This window comes from Pagrus pagrus, assembly GCF_965226575.1.
Source record: "Pagrus pagrus genome assembly, chromosome: 6".
In the NCBI taxonomy this organism is placed as follows: domain Eukaryota; kingdom Metazoa; phylum Chordata; class Actinopteri; order Spariformes; family Sparidae; genus Pagrus; species Pagrus pagrus.
Window position 1 is genome coordinate 15,405,380 of NC_140190.1, and position 24,044 is coordinate 15,429,423.

Genomic DNA, 24,044 nt, shown 5'->3' on the forward strand with positions numbered 1-24,044 from the left:
CGTTTTGAGCAAACGCTGGGTCTGTGAGGCTGAATATCAATGGGAGGCTTAAGGGCCGAAGCAGGCACTTAATCAGGGCTCAGAACCCAAGGAGAGGAGGAAGAGTTGAGAGAAAGAGAGGGATGGGGGAATTAATATGTAGCGCACACATTAATTATGCAATCACACCCTTAATCTGCGCAGATCTGGACGAGCTTATGTTAACAGAAGCTCAAATTTACTGTAATGACAGCATATTTACATTGACTAAAACTACGAAATCAATATGTAAATGTAATGTTTGTTGTAGCTAACTGGGGAAGATTGGAAATGTGTGGAGTGGGAAGGATGGATGCATACGTAATAGGGCTGAGCAGAAGGATGAGAGAGAGAGAGATGTGTGTGTGAGAGAGAATGAGTGAGTGAGAAAGAGCGAGAGAAAGAAAGAGAGAGAGAGAAAGAGGAGAAGAGGAGAAATGGAAGGGGTAGGGACACATAAATAAGGATCTAGCTAATATCATGATTATGTTTGGACACAGTCCCGAGCTTCTGCTGGCAGGCAGCTAGACTCCTAAATAGACAGAGATAGAGGGTAAACTGAGTGGAAGTGTTACTCTGTCCTTCCAAGCAAAGAAGGAACATCTTATCAGTCATTTATGGCAGGCCGACGAGCCATTTGGTGAGTGTGTGGGTGGAGTTCTGTTCAAGATTTACTTTGAAAAATCAGATCACTCATTGTGCTGCACAGTACAAATATAGCAACTCAAAATATCATTCAGAGGGAGAAAAAAACTGCTATTCATAATGAGTAATTTCCTTGTCATTTCCCATCTGTCTGAAGAGGCCTGCTGGTTCATATATAAACAAAACACCCATGTTTCAAGTCTAATATCCCTTTGGCTTTCACCACTGACGTTTTCAAAGCAGCTGTCTCCTCACAGAAGCAGGCCCCTCAAGCAGAGCGGGGTTGAAATGTGGATGTCCCACTGTTTGCTTCTACCTTCAGAGGTCTCTTTCTCACTCAACACACACACACTCGTGACATCCAGGTCGGCCTGCAACATCTCTGGAGGTACTTGACATGGCATAAGGGTGCCGGGAGGAAAATGTCATTTAACTTTATGGACAGAGAAAATGGAGCGTTTTGCAGGGGAGGAGAGCAGGCTAAACAGATTGGTTTCATTCTGAGGTAAGCCCATCGCCTAAGCTGTGAGTCCCTGCGGCACAGAGCAGACTCTAGACCTTATTAAACTAGCACTGCCAGACACACACACGCACACACAATGTGGCATGTGCCTGCAAAACACAAATACCCATACACACACACACATTCATAACCATCATGCGTGTGTTTCAACTGCTTAGAGACACACAAACACGTAATAATGCGCTGACCAGGATAGTACATGCCGACTGACCATTTTGCCTCCAACACGTACAGAGGAGGTCATGAAGTACACACAAGGTCTTCTTACCTCCTCCACAATTTGCATCCACAACAAAGCAGAAGGATGCGAAACCGTTGGGGCTCTGCTCTGTTTTGGTCTGCCATCTTGTCGCAAAGTTAATCAGCATGCTAACTGTTAGATACTTCCAATAAGAGCTGCTTTAGCTAACTGGCTAGCTATCTACCTAAAGCAAGCCGTGAATCTGCTGCTGGATAGCTGACACAGAAAGGGAGAAAGGTGGGAGGAGGGGGGGCAGGAATCCGCAGTAAAAAAAAACCACACAAAACCTAATGAATCATTTTTTGCAATTTCAAATTTCTCCAAGGGTTCAAATTAAAATAACCTTTCCTTGGCAAATACGCTTCCTGAGAGCAGAGCGGAGAATCGACGAGGAAGGAAACAGGCTCCATTGAAATATTCATCAGGCCTTCATCATTTATGCAAGAGATTAGCTCCTCCTCAACACCCTCTTGTATTCACAGGCAGTCATCAACATGGCCACAGAGAAAAACCTTCTTCAGACCAGGTTTAACACTGCAGTACTCACTGCACGTCACATCACTAACTAAATAACTACCTGAGATGGATTGGTGCTCAAAGGAAAATCTCCCAAAGCCTCAAGATTTATTTCTAATCAAACAAGACAACTAAGAGGAGTTTACTCAGCAGGATCATAATGACAGTGCTGCACTATTTAATCAGTCCGATTGGTTTAGGTGTGTGTGCTGCATGAGCCAAGCTCTACAAAGTAATTGCCAGGGATATTACCATTTATGGGACATTTGCATTTTTTACTCAGCAACAATTTGAAGCAAATAAACATTGTGAAATTAAATTCGGGTGGATAACTGTCTTTTCAGACTACAAATACAAACAAGTATAGCTTAGGTGACGGTGGCAGTTTCATTGACCCTACTGAAAACACATAACTAAAGATAACCATTTTAACTGAGGGTTTTGGTCAAGTTCTGGGACAATAGAAGTGATTCAATGGCCACTGATACTGAGAGGAATAAGAGTGGATACATGTTTTCAAATGCTTTGTGATATTTATCCTGGTTCCAAAACATAACACAGAATTACATACATCTGCATTTCACTGCTAAACCACGGTAGGCAAATGTGGTTCTTTATAACCTGTGCACTAGGAAGAAGAACGTGCACAATTAATCAGAAACTGTCATATAGCAACTATATATCTCTGTGAGTCATAGTCATGATATTTCTGTATCTTCCAGTTTCTTCTAGAAAACTTGACTAAGAATGACCAATATTGGAAATGCACAAACCCAAACAAGCAAAACAAACCTGGTATAATGTTTATTTTAGTGCAATTACTATGTTAAAAAAAAAAAACAGCTCTTTATAGCTCCTCATAATGAAGCTTTCTGAAAGTGAGTGAATTTCTCAGGCAGGCTGGCTGTAATTTGGTCAGTCTTGTGCCACCCTCCAGAAAATGAAATGACTGCCCAGACATAATTATGGAAACCTGTGTGACAATTAAATGTTCTTCTTCTTTGGTGTCACTATTTTCAAAAACAGCAGCTGTGAAAGCAAAAACAGACCACTCAAAGGGGCTCTCTGTAATATGTGTAGCAATTTACAAGTATTAATCATTTTTTTAAGGGCCATATGTGAATGGATTGCAAGGTGACATGAAAAAATTAGACCTCTGTGTCTCCCGGTTGCTGGACTGTGGATTTCTTTGTGAAGGACTAATGTCAGGTCCAAAGGATGTGACTTTATGCACATTCACAGTCTCAGTGCTTCTTTCTGCTCTGCTAACAGAAAGCAACAGTAGCTAACGTTAGTTTAGAAATGGAGTCCGCCAACATCACCTAATGACCAGCTTCCAGCACAACAAAGAAGTTCTACAGAGCCACTTTAAAATGAAATATGTTACGTCTTCTATTTATTTATTTATTTAGAGTTTTTGATTCATCTTTGTTAATAAGGTGATGATAATCACCTACTGTGGGGTCAAGTGAGGAGGCAGGTTTAATTGGATGAGGCATGAAACTTGAAGGAAGGCTGAGTAAAACAGGGACAAAGGTACAGTCCTTGACCTCATGTTAGCCTTTGCGGTGCTGCAGTGTGTTTTCATTAAAGTGAAAACAAATTTTATACCATGGATAAAGAAAGTATCTACAGCTATTTTATAAATTGGACTGATCCAGTTTAATCTGTTTCATTGTTATGGGCACTATAGCTATGACTTCAATTGTATAGTAGTGTTTTGTTTTTGCAGTTTTTCATATATTAGGAGCAGTTCCACCACAACAACAGAAAAGCAATTATTGATTTTGTTTCTTAAATTAATAATGAGACTATAGAAACAATGTTTGTAATATACTCCACTTAGACCAATAGTGAGAGAGGGAAAACTTAAAATAGGCTACTGTAATTATAATATGTTAAAGTACAACAAAGTAATTGTTTTGAAGAGACACACATCTGTGATTAATAATTAGAGCAAAGATTATTTCTGATAGTGTGGTACCAGATCAGACAAGTTCACTTTATCAAGACACATTAGTACTTTGATATGATATGGTGGTGAAAATGTGTGCTTCCATTCCTACAAACATCAGGTTAAGGCCTTTACTGGCACTGAGCTCTGTCTACTGCAACAATCTACACAAACTACACACAAATTGCACAAACTGCGGATTTACAGTGTGACCACACTAATTTTACTGCAAACTAACAGCTTGTCTGGTCCCGCTACAGGGGACTGCTCCCCCCACTACTCTGTGATCTGTCACCTATCCTCTCCCAGTATGACAACAGGGTCACCGTGCGCACACACACACGCAGACACACACACACACACACACACACACACACATTTAAACACAAATGCATGTGCATACACACAGGAGACCACCCATTCAATTCAGCCCCATATGTCCTCCACCAAAATAGCTGACACAGAATAATGAGCTCCTGACACCCAAAATGATATCGATAACACTTGGAGAAATGGCAACGGTGCTGCTAAAAAGACACAGCAGTTGGTGGGGGAGTGAGAAGACGAGGAGAGGCAGAGACGAGAGCGAGGGAGGGAAGACTGGGGAGATGAGGGCCATTAGCTGCCAACACAATATAGCTACCACTTAGCCTAACTAGCAGGCAATGCGGCAAACTGCCAAATGACTTCTTTTACAAGTGTTCTGGTGACATGTGGATGCTTGCTTGGCTGCTAACATGAGGAAGTGTGGGGAGAGTTACAGTACAATTTTAATTTTGAATCCACTGTCAACAAACAAACTCGGGCCGTTATGTGAGAGGCTATAAACAACTCTGGCCAACACAGGCATCATTTTGATAACAAGGCCAATTTCATTAAATGTTAACAATTCAGACAGATACAGTAAGACTGTTGTACAAAACAGTGTCCCAGGGTGTCCTCGCGCCCTTTCACAACTCTCCGAATCAGGAGTAGAATTTAAAAATGTTTTAATTCATCATTTAAATTGACAGCTGTCTTTTTAACAAACAACATATTAAAAACAACATGCTACTAGTATAGTAAGGGGACCCCAGAGATGCTTGAAAACACTGATTCCCAACCAGGGGTACGTATACTTCTGCTGTTGCCAGGGGGGTAACATGGAGAGCTTGTAGAGTAGCCCAATTTATTTAAAAACATTAATGATTGGACAAAAAATACATCAACATATTGAGTCACCTTTGACAAATAAATTAGGTGCTATTACAATTAAGAGTGCATGAAAACTAGCTAGCTAGCAAGAAGAGGAGATGACATAGTGTTGAAGCAGTTAGCTAGAGAACTGGAGCATACAGCTTTTGCCACTCTACGTGGTTGTAGTATGAATGAAAACAGACCGCACTAACACTGAAAGTCAAATTATGTAAATATATACATATATATATATATATATATATATATATATATATTAACATTGAATTTTATATCCATTTATAAATTATTAATACTTGGATAATAATGGGGATGCAAAATATGTTTGTTTTTTTCAGCTGATACCGATAACGATGCTCACAGTCGCTCTGATAAGATAACCAACAATTTCACATTTTTGGATTTTAAAAAATGAGTTCACAACCAGTACTTTATGCACACCTGAGGGTCTGAAAGATTAAGCTGTAGGCAGCACAGATGGGTGGTTTAATATTCCATAGCTTGAATAAGAGTTGTTGTTTTAAAATAAAAACTTTTTCCTACAGCATGGATGTGTACACGTGCTGTGCTTGTTCTTCTTGTCCTTCTCTGTGTTAATTGGCATATTGCAACCAAAACTGTAATGTTGCATACCGCTACCTATTGTATCAGAGTGTGTAGATGTCGTGGTTGTTAAGCCCATGAAAGCAATTTGACTTTGTATTAACATCTGAATTTATCCACTATAGTTTCACTGATACCGATAAATAGTGTACAATAAAAATGTTCCAATATTGTTCACCTCTATTAAATAACTATCAGTTAAATTTATTCAAATTAACACATTTGGAACTTAAATAGTGGTGTTGATGAAAGAGTACCTGAACTCATCAGACTGGGATGTCGGGGTACCTCTTACAAAAATAGTTTGGTAAGCCCTCTTTAAAAGACTTCCCTCTGATGTTTAAATGTTAAGGGTTGGTGATGATGGTAATTACTTGTTTGGGAAAATAGCAATAACAACATCCCTCAAAAAAATCATTAATTTCACAATATTGCGCGTTCATAAGTCAACTGTTCAACATTTGCTTTTGAATGAAAAACTAGGTTTAATTTGCTGTTAATTTGATTTTCTGGTGCTCCTAGACACTGTGATATGTAGTCCTCACTCAGATCTTTAGTCCATCACTCTGACTAATGAACACAGTGAGGCTGATTAATGATGAGTAACACAGGCTTCTAAAAATACGAGCAATCCTTTTAATAATCACAGGAACAACAGTGCATGTCCTCACCTCCCTCACTTGGCCTAGAATTGTCTGCCATCCACACATACAACACAGGGACAACGGCATCAAGCAAACACACATGCAAACGCAAGGCAAATTCAATCAAAAACATGTCCACGCACACAATAGCTTACACATAGACATGAATGTACCCTCTCATATATCCATTTATACCAGTCCTCTTACGCCCAAATTAAAAATAAAAAGGGTCTTGGTCACTCTTTACTACACAGATGAAATGAAGGGAGAAATATGACTTCTTTGGACAATGTTTACCTGACGCTGATGAAAGGACAATCACACACTCAGCTGCCACCGGTGATTGTATTACTGCTTTGACTTCACATCTGAGCAGCCTGACATTTCAAAAGCAAAGGTTGCTAATACTGCCACGGATCCACGGAAATGAACAGAACACGCTCTGGATGGAGAACACTGGCTTAATGAAGCTTTCTGAACAAATCTCCATTGTCCCTGGGTACTGTCACGATTGTGATAGACTGGTGTGTTTTTATAAAAAAAAAAAAATCGAAAAAGGAATAAATGATAGATATGGAGTGTGGATATCAGATATACACAGTCTTTGACGAGCAAGATGCAAAACAGCGTTCAGCAAGCAACAATGTCAGGCTTAAAACGAAGGCGGGAGAGAAAATTATTATTTACACAACATACAGAGATTGCGGTGATGGATGTTCCGCTCAAAATGTCACAATGCACGTGAGAAAATGAATGTGCACTGGCAGGTCAAATGTCTCTTAATATACCAATGAAAATGGTATTTGCTGCTGGATTCTGGAACATCTTCTCCATAACTGGACATACACCGCCACCTGGTGTTTGCTATTAGATACTACACTCATACCACGTATAATATTTTATAGTGCATGTGTACCAGGATGGGAAGTAGAAGGGTGGATTGATTGTGAGATCACATACAGAAAGAAGAGGGAGTGTGTGCTGGACGCAGGGCTGAATACCTGTTTTTGCTGGTGCTGGCAGTAGGGGCGATGTCTGGGGTCAGGACATACAGGCTGTTGTTTTTGGGCAGGTGTAAACTTCTGAGCACCGTCTGGTTTAACACACACAAACGGGAGGTAAGAGAATAAACAAGGACTGAATTTGAATTTTAACAATCATTTTCACTTTCAATTAATCTGTCAAGTATTGCCTTGATTAATTGATTAGTTGTTTGTTTATAAAATGTCAGAACATGGTGAAAAATGGCAATCATTGTTCCCCAAAATGCCAAATGAAGTCCTCAAATATCTTGTTTTGTCCACAACCCAAAGATAGTCTGTTTACTGTCATAGAGGAGTAAACAAACAAAGTAAACAAAATATTCACATTTAAGAAGTTGTAATCTGAGAATTTAAAATGTTTTTCTTAAAAAAATGACGTAAACCGATAAATCGGTCATCAAAATAGTTGCCAGGAATTTACAGATTAATCTTTGCGAATAAGAAAAATAAATATTGTGATTCATTTTGAATGTGTAAACAGGTGACATAAAAGTTTTGCCAGGATCAAGCACTCTTAAAACAAGGCATGACAGTAAAGCTAAAAAGCTTGCTAACACAATATATATTTATATTTGTTAAGAGCATGCAGAAAACTAAAACTTGAAAGACATCAATTCTTGGAAATTTCCTATTTATAACATGGGGTTGTGGTGTACTTCAGCCTCTTGTGGCCAAAATGAGTATTACAAAAACAATAAGATTGAAAGATTACAAACAAAATGTAAAAATAAATGAATAAAATAAATCACCTAACCATACACAGGCAGAAAATTAATACACACTGAACAATGTAAATATTAGGATACATGCAGCTAAAATGTTACATTTAAAATGATCACATTCAGGTTAAGACACAGAGCAGACAGTCAAACTGAAGTAAAAACACAAGAGAAACAGAATATAAAATACTACAATTTTAGTTTTTTTTCTTTTCTTGTTGCTCCATTCTGTTTTTACACATACATGTTTGTGACAAACACTTATTTCAAGGTCTATCAACTCACACTGTCAGACACATCTCCACTCTTCCATCCCTTCAGCTGCATTTTGGACACTGGAACAGCAAGCTCTGTCTCAAGGATTTGTTTGATTTCTCCTGTAAATTAGATTTATACAGATCAATGCATATGAAAGTCTTACATTCTGCACGAAAAGATATTGTGATATGTTGAGCATTGTATGTATCATTGTATGTATATCAGTGTGTGTGGTGCTCACCGACTGTGCTGCCTTCCTCCACTACCAGCTCTACAGTGCGCTGTCGGTACTCCACCCTGAAGTCGAGCATGCGAGGCTGACGTTCTACAATGTGTCGGGAGGAGGAGATGCTTGGGCAAAATGCCGAAGTCGAGGATGACGGAGGAGAGGAGGACGAAGAGGAAGAGGAGGTGGGGGGAACTGCACCTCCCGCTGCTGCATCGGCTGCTTCTGATTGGCTTGGAGGTCCGTACATGCTGGACTGGCTCGCCTCGCTGGAAAAGTTACTGTACAGAGGTGACAAGGTTACTGATGGTGTGGGAGACTGATCGCTCAGTCTTGATATAGAATCTTAAAAATCTCAGGGTGTAACAGGTGCTATAAGAAACAAATATCTGTAAATAGAGGTTACTGCAAGACAGAAAAATACACCAACAACAACAACAAATGGCTTATTGTCCTACATGCTTTTCTCTTTGCTGCTTGCTCAGTGTGTGACCCATGTTTCACACAACACAGTAAATAATGTTTTTTTTCTCCAGCTCATGAACAGAGTGTCCTCTTTGTTACTTGAAGTGTAAGCAGCAACTGTCTTGCAGGAACACAGTGCCAGACTTAAGGCTTTCTAACAAAAGCTGTATTTTATTTGGCCCGCCACATTAAAGAGGCCACTGTCCTGAGGCGTAGGTTTAGCGGTCAACAGCCGCAAAACCTCCACAAACAGGCTGGACCAATAGGGTGGGAGATTAACCCAACAGAATGGTATCACGTTGCAACTGTCTCCTTCACCCACCACTTCAGTTACAAAACAAACCTAGTAACAAAACAGTTATTTAAAGATTCAAACGATTCCTAAAAATCATAATTGGACCAGTAGAATAGTTACTGTGACCAAGGAAAAAATATGCTTATATTTATCAACTACATACTAGAGGCTGACCGATAGTGGATTTTAAAGGCCGATAAAATAACGATAGTTGGGAGAAGGAAAAAGCAGATAGCCAATGAATCGGTCGATATTAAAAACTCGGGCTTTGTAATGTTAGTAAGATAGAGTAACTTAAGAGATGTTGACTCATCGAACCTCCTTGCAAAATGGTGACATACTCCCCCGCGTGGTAGGTGAAGACTGCGCAGCCATCGGCAACTATCGGAGCCAGTTCAGCCGATAACACTAGTTTTATATTTTAGTCAATAAAAGGTCCTATCGGCCACACCGATTAATCGGTCAACCTCTACTACATACTGAGATCATTTCACAAAAAATTGACTGTTTCCCAAGAGGTTGGTCACACAAACATTAACTTGTTTTAAACTCTGCATACAAGTTAATGGATGTGAAAAGACAAAAACAATCCCACTTAAGTAAGTCATGCCATGAGCAGTGATGTTGATACATTTTCCATTTAGTGAGTCTGTGGGACCCACAGTTGGTCATCTAAGTGGGTCCCCCATAAAATTTGTAATTTCTGACAAGTTGTAGAATTAAACTCCTAAACATGAGGTAAAGTGGTTGGTAAACAAGTTTCAAGTTTCAAATCTAAATTTCACCAAATGGCTAGAGTTGGCCCTGGACTCTTGTCAGCAGCCCGACAGGAGAGACACTTCATGGTGCACCAGGATTTTAGAAATGAACAGTGACCAGAATGCACACTTTTTTGCGAAAGTCTATTGTTTGTTTGTTGTTGTTGTTGTTTTCACATCACAGATGACAAAGAAAGGTGTTAAAACGAAGTCTGAGGCAAAAAAAAGCACAGGACGCATACCTAGCAACATCACTGCATGAGTACAAGAGCATCTAAAGATGTGGAACATTTAATGGACATGGTAGTATTTGTGTAGGGCTATTGAGATAACATTCAGCATAAAATGTAAGTGCTACCAACATGAAACAGACTGACATCTACTATCATCTCAGAAATGTATTGTGGCTAGAGGATATACAAATGAGACAGATAAAGCAGCAGATTTTACTCCAAAAACCAAAGGATAAACACAAGAGAGCTTGCAAAGAGGATTCTTACAATTCTTGAAAGCATCTGAGGGAAAGAAAATACTAGTTTATAGCGGGAGCACTCAGAACAAGTGCTTCCTCCTAAACTTGGCACACCAGCACCAGAGGTCGTTAAATTGTCCGTTGTTGCTGTTTGGGTGTAGTTCCTCGCTGCCTTACACTTAGATGGCACTGTTCTCATGTGCAGTCCAAAAGGTGTCCCAAAGCAGACAGGACTGCTGAGCCCCTCACCCACAGACAAACTGTCTGATCAGTGACAGAGTGCAAGAGAAGAATCAGCATTTTTATCATGTCTGAGGACAAAAAATGTACACACTGATGACCTGGTGAGCTGTGGATAATGATCAACAAAGCAAGCTTTTTATAATTCCCAGCCTGCTTACTAAAGAGGACACAAGGGAGATGCATTTTAGACAGAAGCGTTGGCGTAGCCTCCAACTGGCTCTGGCTCAGGTCACGTCACCAGAGTCTGTTTACTGGGCAACGCCAGCCTACTCATACCAGTGCCAGCCACTTAGTAAATGTGTTGGCTGCTGGTCACGCTGCCTGCCAGCCTCCATTCATAGCAATGTGTGCCCTTGAGAAAGACCGGCAATATTCTCATGGCCCAAGGGCCTGAACCACACTGAAGTACATGCATGCATGCGCACACATGCACACAAGTGTGTACACAAAATACAACGGTTAAACAGAACATCTCCCGTTTGAGAGGGTTCAGATCAGCTCAGTGCATTCATGAGTGTAAACTAACCGTTGAAGGAAAGTGAAGGGCTCAAAGCCTCTTAAAGAAAACCTTTTCTATTCAGAAACTGTGTACAACTCCACTCTTGGCAGAAAGTTTCCTTGCAGTTGCAGTGTCTTTTATATTATTCCTCCATTAAAAAACAGAATAGAAACCATAGCAGGAGCAGTGATCTCCAACTCAGAAGAATTTATGTTAGCATTATTTGCTGGATATGTATATGGAAATATATCCACTAAACAGTCCAAATGTTAACTGCACTATTCAAGCAGAGTACAAACTATACCAACAATAATTATGATAAATGCCAAGTTCATGGAAAAATTTAGGATAGACACTGAATCTGTAAGTTCACATTGCCTGGTCAACATTGAAGTGAGGAGTTCAATTATGGGCTAATCAGGCTTTCTGTCCTGCATTGTTTTAAAGTTGCTTCATGTACAACACTGGAGATATATACTCGTGTTACAGGCAAATATTCCTCAGTGACGTATATCCCTACTCCCATATTTCCTATTTTTCTTAATATAGTATAGAGATATTACTCCCATATTACTACTCATATTTCCTTGGCTTTGTGAACATGATCATTCTAGTGTGGCAGCAGAAAGAACAACAGTGTGTCGAAAAGTCATACATCATATGATGATCTCAGGCAGCATTTGTTTAGTGCTGTAAGCCAATTAATTTTCTTTCATTTACATTAAATGTGTGGCAGCATGGTTATTACCTTTGTAAGATTCCATTCTCCTGTGGTATGACTCCATTTATGGCTGCCTGTAATGAAAGCAGAAATACATTATACAACACAATAAGGCCATTTTCTTGGTTTAGTTACTATATTGTATTGTTGCTAATGAGAATAGTTGTGTTGTTGATAATGAGAACAGATAGACTGTTCTGGGATTCGTAAAGTTTAAACTATCCAAAATAAACAAAATACATATAAGGAATCTACACCATGACAAAACATTGAATAATAGCCGAAACATTAAAGGGCATGTTTGAACAAGACTAGCAGATACTGTAGCATATATGTAAAGATAATTTGACAGTGACTAAGAGACAGGCAGTCCATTTCCAAACTTTCAATACATTTTGTCATGAAAATCTTTCGTATATTCAAAGACAATTATTTCTAACACCCCATGACAAGACTAGGAGCACTATATGCTCTAAAACGGTTACACACTTTGTCAAAAAGAATAGTGCTTTATTTTCAAACAATCATAAAAAAAGGAGGAAGGAACCTACAACAAGGCTGCCTGCTAAGGTGACTGGTTGAACCAAGTCAGTCCAAACCAGCTACCAGTTATATTTTAGTCGATTCTGTAACATCATGTTTGTTTGCTGGCAGAATCAAAGTGCGACAGAGAAGGATGAAATATTCAAATAGGGTGGCTGATGAGAACAAAGAGAGCTGAGAGGACAAACACGACAGTAACCACTGTCAGCTTTGCAGGGAGCTTTTGTCTGAATGCACAATTGATTGGATTTCTCTCGAACACTCACTATTCTTCACTGCAAAACAAGCAAAGTTAAGTTAGCTGTTATGAGCTGGTATAACCATGTCCCCTACTCTTGTTGTACTGAATGAAGGAGATGTATGACAGAAAACATTAAAAGGAGCCCTGTAGGTTTTTCTTGTTAACAAACAAAAGTTGTTTATATGAAGTGCTTCTCACTAAAATGCATTCTTTACATTCTTGAGGTCTAACATCATGTAGACTGCATTTCCTGCCTCATAAAACATTTGCATAGTCCATTTGTAAGCATTCTAAATCCTGCTTTGTTTACATCCATGTTTACATGTTAGCATGTTAGCAGTCTTCTTCTATCCCTGCCTCTGTTGACGTGTTGCTGTATATCTTGGCGCATTATTGCCACCTGTTGATTTGTGTGAAACCGTAATCAAACAAACAAACAAACACGAGATCAACAAAATGGGGTGTTGCTCATAAAAGCTCTATAGTGCAACTAAAGGTCAAAAACTCCACAGACCACCATTTAGCTTCAATTACATTCATGACATGGACACCACAATCCTCTCAGTTACTCTTAACACCTTACGGCTGACCTCTAATGTAGCATCTAATAATCATCTATGGTCATCTTATGTAAAGCACTAATGGTTGCATGATCAGTTTAGCAGGAAGCCACACAGCCTTTGTTGGTAAAGTGCCACAAACTGTGGTGGCAGTTATCATGACTAAACACACACCACAGCATTGCTAATCAGGAGTATTAGGTCACCGAAGACTCTGCTTTTCAATTTAGCTGTGCCTAGCCTTTTGCTTTTTGTTTATTATAAAGGTAAGAATATCATTGTTTTATCATAGTCTGTGGTCCTTTGATTCTATCCTATGGATTATCAATGTCCAATGCTGCGAGTAAAAAGAAAGGAAGCAAAGGAAAAGACTATTACACAGAGCAAATGTCATACAGTAGTGTCAAAAAGTCTGAGGCCACTAGTCAAAATACTTCTGTTTTGCATTTGTTTTGAATCTAATACCATTGTTTCATTACAACTGAGTGGAAAGTGGAATGTGGAATCTTTTGAAAATGTTTTTGAGATTTTAAAAATATTTTATATGTACCCCCTTTTGCTTTGATTACAGCATACAAGTTTGTGCAAAACCTGATTTGTTTGTGTAGATCCCAAACACACCTCAAAGCTTTGCAAGAACTACTTGAAGACCAAAGAAAAGAAGACCAAGGAGTCCTGACCGTCACTGACTACACTTCACAGTCACCTCAACACCACTGAACGTTTATGGGGCACATGAAGATTGAGAAAGCCAACCATTCTGTGACATCACACAAAGCTTTGTGGAACACTGTCAAACCATGCTGGGATAACGCGAGTCAGCAGGTTTTACACAAACTTGTGGAGTTCATGCCAGCTCGAGTGCATGCCGACATTAAAGCAAAAGTGGGACGAATAAATACCAAGATATTCTGAAATTCATGGACATTTTTCAAAGATTCAATTTTTCACTCAAACTGTAGCTGATATTTTGACTAGTGGTCTCAGACTTTTTGACCCCAATGTATGCCTTTGAAATGTTGGTCATTTACTAATTAAACTGATCACCAGATGAGGTGCATCTGGATCTGGGTGAATTAAACAAATTCTTGCTCTGCTAAACAACATCCTGGGGGAAACACTGCTTTCTAACCACCGCACTCCTCAGCCAAACGCAGTGTACCAACACACACAAGCAGATTTGTTGTCATCGATGTTTACAAAAACTACCAGCTACTGCAGAGGAAGTGCAAGTCATCAGATTTACAGGTGCAGTGAGCCCAGGCCCCACTGTCTTTTCTGCCACTACTTGGACTGCTGCTGCTGCCTGCTTTGGACTTCTACCAGCATCAGCCTAAATATAGACTGACCCCTTCCAATATGAACAGCACAGTAAAGGGCTCCTTGTTTTTCATACTTATCATGAATTCATACAAACTTAACATAGCACATTCTTTCTCACAGAGTCTCTCAATTCAACATTCACACCTCACAGGACACCCTCTCTCTAACAGTCACCACACTGAGGGTGGCAGTCCGGCCACCTGCTTCGTAAAGCATACCGGGTAAAATGAAGAAAGGATTTGGTCATAAAATAAAACAGAGAGTGTGTTTGTTATTGGATGTTAAATGGCCTCTTGAACTTGCACTCTAGATGGACTAAGCCTGTCTGTCAAAGAGCAAGGCCCAAAGCCTGCAGATAATGAACTTACCACTAAATCCCAGTTATTAAGCTCTAACAGAGTGATTGCCTCTGCAATGTTGTCAATTCCAGTGCAAGCCTGTGAGAGGAAAAAACAAAGAAAAGGGAATTACAAGTGGGAAATGCATTTTGTTCGATTCTGCTGCAGTCTTTCTGATGAAACGTTCTCATCTTCCTGCACATAAAAAATACATTTTACAATAAAACAGAATGGAAAAGATGAAATCATCAGAACCATTTCAACTTTTAAGCTACAACCCATAACAGCAATATAAAGTGGTGGCAGTCTTCACAAGAACGAGAGCCACTCAGTGATGTCTTGATCAAAAGGAGGACACAAATACATTACCTCTGATTTCTGTTTGATACCTTGGACTCCTTACCCTTGCAAAGCGAACCAAAAAAAATATGTTCTTCATAGTATAAAGTTATTACAATACTGCAATATGGGTCAAGGTACAGCTACTCCAATAACAGCTTTAACCTTATTTCTTTGTATTCTTTTTTTTAGTGTAAAACAAGGCAGACACGCAGAGCAAAAGTTGTTTCTATATATTTTGGTCAGTGTAACTTAAAAAAAAGGAGGTTTAGGAGTAAATGATATCACTTCTACTCTGCTTACCAACATTAATAAACAACTAGAAGTTTCAAAACATCTGGAAAACAAGTTATGCTTTAATTTGTACAATTTCTTCCTGGCTGATTTTGTTTTCACAGAAAAGCATTTTAAATCATTTTTATTATCTGTTGTGTATATTTTATCAGGGAGATCACAGGGTGGCTGTGCAAACTTGCTCCTCCTGTTCCACTAGTTTTCTCAGGTTTAGTTTTATAACCACTTTTGTGTAATCACTAATGACAGTAGAAGTCAGCAGAGACACAGGCATATCCAAAAGTATGCAGATGACGCTGTTGATCTGGATTCACTTTCAGGGCAAGGATCATGACTATTGACTTATTAAGGATGAGTTTACTAACTCGTGGAACAACCATTACCTAAATCTAAACAGACCATTTTATTTAGGTCAGAGTGCTATATAAGCCTTCTGATGTAACATAAATAAAGGTCAAAAGACAGATACAGTGGACACATGCAAATATTTAAACAGCAGTGTTGATAGCAAACTGAGAAATGTATGCCAAAACTGAAACATTAGACTTTATTTCATGCAAATGCTAAATTTAAATTCTAACTGTAGACAGTAAAATTGAGTGAATTGTTTATGGCAACAAGTGCTCCACAAAACCCCTGGAACATTATGCCCACATAAAATAACCCAAGAAAGAGTTTCAGTTTTAATTTTAAAGTTATGCTAGCTTCAGCTGCCAACAAAAAGAAACATGCAAAAAAGGCCTTTACTATTATCCAAATATTATGTTTTTAAACACAGTGATAAATGCTCCTTTTGTTCTATATGCATTGCATGTACATGCATGTTTGTTGTTACAATATATGTTTTATATTGTTGTTGGTTGGTCTAGATTTCTTTGGCTCAATTGCTTATGGTGTCTATCAGCATTTATACTTTTGATATAACTATTATGTAGTGCATGTTTCCTTGTGTATATTAATTACAGCTGTAAAGACCAGAAAGAAGGATATTTTATATATCAAATGGCTCTTTTGCCTGTTTTAAGACCATGTAATGCTACTTTAACCATCACTGCTGTTATTATTAACACTGTTTTCTCTGTTTTTGTTGTATGCACAGCATCTGTCTTATGCACAATGCTAAAATCAGACACAATGCTAAAATCAGACTCCCAAGTAATCTCGCAACATTTTACCCCACATCTGACACATCTGGTGCAACACTCATTGCAAAGGTAGAGAGAATGATTAGCTCAATGATGAGGAAGTTACAAGTATTACCTCAATGTAGCATTAAAAAAAATAAAAATAAATAAAACATAACAGAAACAGAAATAGATCCAAATAAAACATAAACAGACAGAAATCAATGCTGAATCTGATAAGAGTTTGAGCTATGAACCGGTTTGGCAAAATGTGATAAGGTGACCTAATTAAACAATTCAAAACACAAGATTACTGTAACAAAGCCATGAGAAGGACACCACCGAAGAAAAGGGCTATACTTAGTTTTCAATGTGTACATTTTAGAGGAAGGACGTCAATTATTTTGATGTTGAGGTCATTACCCTCGGTAATCAAAACAACAGAATGCTAAATTAATGACAGTTTGCAGGGGAAGCATTTTATGATGGCCTGCATTTTCGCACCGTTAAAATATACCTTCCTACGTGCAAAACGGGCTAAAAGGCCGGTGTCTTCAACGGACAAACGGTTTCTGATGAGGATTCAAAAACCTGACAGGACAACTGGCAATCTGTAAACAAGTTGACAGTTAACGTGAGCAGCGTAGCTCTCCCTTTAGCTAACTACATCGTCGTTATCTGTCAAGCGAGCCAACTTGAAACCAGCACAAAACAGAAACCGTTCCGCTATTTCGACTGGCAGCTTTGGGCAGCCGTCATTTAGTTCGCGAGCTTACAGCTAATAATTCCCCTCAGAATCAGTTAGCAAGCTGTCAGTTTGTTAGCTTGATATGCTAGTCACATAAACCAAAGCTGAGCTCAGGTCTGCTGTTTACGCAGCCAGTCAGGTCGTGTGTCCTCTTGTTGACAGCAGCCCAAGGAAATTCAACAGCGGAAATAACATTACTAAATACTGAATAAAATATCTAGGACATACAAACGAGACACACCTGAAAGTCGGCCAGAATCATTTCTCTATCCATGTTGCTATCGCCGCTTTCGGAGGCCATGGCAATGACTGGCTAAAAGCAATTCTTCTTCCACTGGCTCTCGTCGCTTTCTCGCCTCACAAGAGGGACACAGAGAATTACTAAAATACTCTGCTTGGACGTGGCGACGAGGGAGAGGTTGGCAAATTGATAATGTCAAACTTTATCTGGATTTAACGGCTTCAGATAGACACAATTCTGTGAACTAACGTTACAGTGTTCAGTTATCTCATATCATTATTGTCATCTAGTCCATTGCTTTACGGCTGCTGACGTAAAGTTACGGTGGCCGACAGGGGCGAACGCGCTGCAACTTAAGAAAACATGCAAATACACAAACCAAGAGAAGACGTCTTCATCAGTTCAAAAACACATGCAAACACGCCGCAGAAACACTTCGCAAGGTCCTAGAAATTAGGGATATGGTATGGTATTAACTAAAGCTTTAAAACCGGTACAATTATAGTATATGGCCACCAAAGAAGAATGGACTGCATGATATACTGCCACTGCAGAAATTTCATGATATGACATCTTTTTACTCTCATCTGTCTCTGACATGATTAATTTTATATTTTACTCATGGTTAAGTATCATATCCACTGTAATAAATGGAGAAATTGTAAGCCCTCCTTTGGTTCATAAATATTATTTGTATATATCCTCTGTGAGATAATGTATGATTTGTATGTTACCAAACATTCAATTTATGAATGTAAATCTAAACTGCTTTGGTATTTTTTTCATGCCAATAAAGATATTTGAATTTAACTGAATTAAAAATGTATGCTTATATGTCTCTCTACTTACCTCGGCCTACACTATGGCCTATGACCCTAGTCGATCGATGGCCTATAGGACCCTAGTCGATCATCTATCCATTTAGCAAGCCAGCTAGCTAGCTAGCTAAATGGATATGCTAGCTATCCATCCATCCATCCAATCTCTCTAGGGACCACAGCAGGGACCACAGGACCACACCACAGACCACTGAGCAACTGATGTGGACCACAAGGACCACTGGTTCATATTTATAAACAGTGAAATAAATCACTCAACCAATCAATCAGTCAACCTCTATTCATATAGAACCTTTCAAACAAATCACAATGCAATTCAAAGTGCTTTACATGTGAATGAAAACAAAACTTGGGATATTCAAAAACAGAAATAGACCTAAAGACCAATACACACCAAGACAGCAATAAAATAAGCATTGTTAAAATAATAAAATATAAAGAATAAAAGATAAAACAAGCAATACAGATAATGATGAAAAAAAAGATATCAAACACTCTGCATATGCATATGTATTATCCTAATAAAAGCAATAATATAATATAATAATTATATGATAAACAGTAAAATGTTGATTAAACAGAATAAATGGTAATGATAAAAAAAATTAAAAGTATCAACTAAAACCATACAATTATAAAACACTACTTAAAAGTGTAAACATATTAATATTTCCAGCCCCTCTCAGATTCTCTGGAAGGCTGTTCAAACGGCTTGCAGGGTAACGCCTGAAAGCAGCATTACCAAATGTTCCTGTTCTGTATTGTGTAGCAGCTAAAAGAGAAGAGCTGTATGATCTGAGAGGCCTTCCTGGTCCATAAATCAAAAGCATGTGTGAGATATAGTTTGTTGATAAACTAATAAAAGAATTTTGAAATCAATACGAAAACTAAGGTAACCAGTGCTCTCCTTTTGGTCTTAGTCAGCACTTGTGCAGCAGAATTTTGAATTAATTGTTGCTGATTTATTGTATATTTGGTAGAAAGGAGAGTGTTACAATAGTCCAGCGCAGTGTTCTTCAATTCTGGTCCTCAGGGATCCTGACCTGCATTTTTTAGATGGTTCCTGTTACGGCAAGGCACTAGAGTGGACAGTTTTGATTTTAAAGGTAGCATGGACACAGTGGGAGGCAGGAGAGCAGAGGGGTTAATAACATAGTCGATAACAAACTGTCCAATGGAGCGCAGAAAAAGTTTCCAGGACTCCACCTTTTCAGGGAATGTCCTGAGGAGAAGGCCATACCTGTTGGCCGGGGGTCGTAGACAGGAGCTGCAGTATGGCGACAGTGCGCCTGAGTCTAGGCTCTGGTGTTGACAAGTAGAAGGGTTGCATTCCTCCACATGTGGTGGCAATGTCTCAGATGGTCTCGAACTGAGGGCACAGCAACTTTCTCTTTCTGGGTGGAAAATGGGGGGGGGGTTGATATCAAGGGCAACATTCAAGATTGACAAACCTGTTGAGGCATTAGAGAGGGAGTTATGGGCGTACTCCACCCATGACAACTGGGAACTCCAAAGAGATGGGTTTACAGAAGCCACACAACCCAGTGCTGTCTCCACTTCCAGGTTGGTCCTCTCAGTCTGGCCATTGGTCAGTGGATGAACTCCAGATGAGAGCATAACAGCGGACCCGAGAGCAGAGCAAAAGCTTTCCACATCTGGAGAGCAACTGGGATCCTTAGTCAGACACAAAATCAGAGGGAATGCCATGTCAACCAAACTCATGGGTTACCAGGGGGTCAGCAGTTTCACTGGAGGATGGAAGCTTTTGGCAGAGGAATGAAATCAACTGATTTTGAAAAAACGTCAATAATAGTGAGGATGACTGTGTTACCGTTTGAAGGGGGCAGGCCAGTGACAAAATCCAGGTTGATGTTTGACCACGGACAGCGAGGAACTGGTAGGGGGAAGTGCAGACCGCAGTTGGGTTTAGTAGACATCTTTTTCTGGGCACAGACTGAGCAGACTGTGACAAAATCCCTCTTTCCATAGAGGGCGACGAATAACACTGACAGAGAAAGGCGGGAGTTCAATTCATTCCAGGGTGACCGCTCAGCCTGGTTGAGTGGGCGCGATGGAGGACATCTGTGCAGACTGAGTTTGGAACAAACAGAGAGTTAGAGGGGCCCTAACTGAATCAGTTTGCTTCTTCTGGGCCTGGCAAACGCTGGACTTGACCTCCCAGGTAACTGGGGCAATGATGCAGGACAGAGGCAGGATGGGATCAGGCTCAGAAGTGGCCTTGGCTGAAAAAAGACAGGAGAGGGCGTCTGGCTTGACATTCCTGGAGCCAGGACAATAAGTTAAGTTAAAGCTAAACCAAAGAATAAGGCCCACCTGGCTTGATGAGAATTCAACTAACCTCACTGTTGGATGTAGGCCAGGTCTGTCCTTACAACAAAGGGGTGTTACCTTCCAGCAAATGAAGCCATTCCTCAAGGGCCAGTTTAACTGCCGTAAGTTCAGGGTTGTCAGTATTGTAGTTGCTCTCTTCTGGAGAAAGCTTGTGAGAAAAGAAAGCACATGGGTGGAGATTTTGGTCAGTAGGATATAGTTGTGAGAGAATGGCACCTACGCCGGTGTCAGAGGCGTCAACCTCCACAATGGCCTGAAGGTCTGGATCCACTTGGATGAGAAAAGGCAAAGTGGCTTGAGTTCTTGAAATGCAGTTTCAGCCGCAGGGCTCCAATGGAATGGAGTGGAGTTGGATGTGAGGGCGGTGAGAGGAGCTGCCATGTGTCTGTAGTTATGGATAAAATGTTGGTAGAAATTGGCAAACCCCAATAACAGCTGTAGCTGCATCAGACTGGTGGGTGCTGGCCACTCAGTTATGGCTTTCACTTTGGTGAGCCGATGACTCATCCCAAGAAAGACAGTGGAAGCATGGAAGTCATATTTCTCAACCTTAACAAAAAGTTGACGGACGTGCTGTTTATTGGGTGTCAAGATCCGGGTAGAAGATGAGAATATCATCACGAACACTCTTTGTGTTCCATCTGAGGTCGAGTCAGGGGCCAAGAACCAGCCCCATTGCTACACCCTACTTCCAAAAACCTCAGCATCAGCTCCACCAACACTGCAAGGACTTTGTTATATACATATGGGAAGCTGGGGACAGCTAACCAGCTAGATGGAGGCTGAGTCTGATTTACCCGATGTAGACTGTTGGTATAAAAGGGCTGTGTAGAGTGTTGGGATTAGGTGGGAAAAGTTTCGCAGTATGCTTTGAGACAATGTGTTTAAGGCCATAAGCCAAAGTAAACTGAAAATGGTAAATGGACACTTCGACCAGCGACCTTGCAATTACTAGACTACCCGAGCTACCCAAACTGTGTTTAAGTGTCATAAAAATCATCACAAATGTTACCTGTTATGCAGTAATTAGTGTTGCTGTTTATCACTCAAATTCTACAACATGTTTTATAGATTACAATTATTGTTGTCATAAAGGACATTTTTGTACCATGAGTGAGTCATCGAAGTCATGCACACAATTAGTGAGGTAGCTTAAAGGGCAATCCAAACAGTTGGAGGTGTATTTTGGTCAAAATAAACAACATTTCATTTCTCTGCCAGATTTCTTCCTACATACAAATATCCAAATCCAGGGTGTGACCATGGTTGTGGATCAGTGTATCAACATGCTGTTAAAAAGTTAAACATTACAACGCTGTAAAACCTTTTTTTTTTTTGCACTGGTATGTTTGAGATGATCAACGTGTTAATCACCAATTACAACACAGCTATTATACCTTGTGTGAATGACCGATAGTAGAAGAGGGGACAGATAATTTAGGCATCGTCACAGTTTGGCATCACTGGTCACCTGCTCATTTCTGCCTGCCCTGTCACCAGCCATTCTCACCTAATCAGTGTAATGGAAAATTATATTACTAGACTCTTGTATGAGAAATGACTCTTGGATGATTACTCTTCATATGTTCTTCCCACATCCTTGAATGTTGTATTTGTACTATCTGCACAATGACAGACTGTTATTATTATGTACGGAATGCAAGAAGGTTGCTCACTGAAGACTCTCGTCTCTGGCCTTCTTGTTGTCCAGCCACAGATAACGGAGCCTGTCACAGACGTGAGAAGGACACAGGGCATTCCTTTCTTCCTATCAAAAAGGGCTCTCAGCTATCTCTCATTGCTCTTCTTTCTGCAGACTGCATGCCACTCTGTATGATTGTTGAACCTTCTTTATAAAGAAAAAAATCCTCAAAAGACAACTGGTGTTTCTTACAAGTTTATTTCAGATATCTCACAAGTAACTCAAATTTCCACAACATCAGTCAACTCCGCTCACCTGTTCTCACAGCTGCTCCTCATCACCAATCAACCCAGTATATCTACCCCAGCCTCACAGACGCTCTTTGCCAGATTGTTCTTTGTCATTCATGCAAAACTCTCCAGCAGTTTTCTTTGGACTGTTCTGATGCCAACACTGCCTGCCTCTGACCAACTCGTTTCGCCTGATTCCCAGTAAACACACCTGCCTTCTGTCCCCAGCTTTGAGATTATCTGCTGCATCCTTGGTTACTCTTTTGCCTGCTGCTGCCTGGCGTGACCTTTCCACCACAACGCTACAGCGTGAGTTTTCCAGTCAGCTTCCCTGTGGCTCAGAGACTCTCACTGTGTTGCCACATTTGCTATCATGTGTGCACCGTGTGAATATCCATCTGCTGGCTTTCTGACCCTCCACCTTCAAGACCACATTGCCAGCCTAGTCCTGACTGGTACATTATCCTGAAGTTGTACTGAACTGTGTGTTTGGGCTATTTCACTGCTCACTCCCAGCATGATTCAGCCTGCCATATCAGCTAGTCCATCAGAGACTTTCCTGTATTATGACTCATTTTGTTCTGTTCCTGCTGAGTAGTCATTAAATATCATTACCAACTACTCCTGGTATCCTGCGTGCTGCAATTGGGTCCTAACACGGCCCGTTACAAGAGTTCTATATACAGTCACTGCAAGGAAGCAGGGCGGAGAATTTCTGAAAGTTGTATTATATTCAAAGTCCAGAGTCCACATTCCTGACCTACAGTATCTCTCTGTATATTGTGTCCTTGCCCCCACTTATTTCCGAGTCATGGTAAGAAAAAGACAGATGTAGTTCACTGATAAGGTCATTAATACAAAAATGTTTGTTTGCTAATGCCTTGCTCTATTGGCAATATAGTGTCGAGCTGAGATTTTTGACATATTTGCTTGAAAAATGACTTGAATTAATTTACTATCAATGAATCAACCTATCATTGAAGCTCTACTTGATCCACAGAGGCTGTGCCACTCAGTAGTTGCAAAAAAATAAACATATAAACAATCTACCCAGATAGGAAAGAGAGGGTCAGTATTGGACAGGGGGGTGGAGGGAGAGAATTGGTTATGAATAACTACATACCTGACCTCAG

At 40.0% G+C, this 24,044-nt stretch overlaps 1 protein-coding gene across 1 annotated transcript in view; it reads right to left on the reverse strand.

Moving 5' to 3' along the window:
- The window catches only part of faf1 (Fas (TNFRSF6) associated factor 1), a 68,812-nt gene extending 50,728 nt beyond the window's left edge, over positions 1-18,084 (reverse strand). The window contains exons 1-6 of the mRNA XM_084355418.1: positions 17,789-18,084; positions 15,073-15,141; positions 12,065-12,111; positions 8,600-8,865; positions 8,386-8,477; positions 7,340-7,431 (exon numbers count right to left, since the gene is read on the reverse strand). Coding sequence (XP_084211544.1) covers positions 7,340-7,431; positions 8,386-8,477; positions 8,600-8,865; positions 12,065-12,111; positions 15,073-15,141; positions 17,789-17,848 — 626 coding nt within the window. The 5' untranslated portion in view covers positions 17,849-18,084. The remainder of the gene's footprint in view (positions 1-7,339; positions 7,432-8,385; positions 8,478-8,599; positions 8,866-12,064; positions 12,112-15,072; positions 15,142-17,788) is intronic.
- Positions 18,085-24,044: the final 5,960 nt, after the last annotated feature.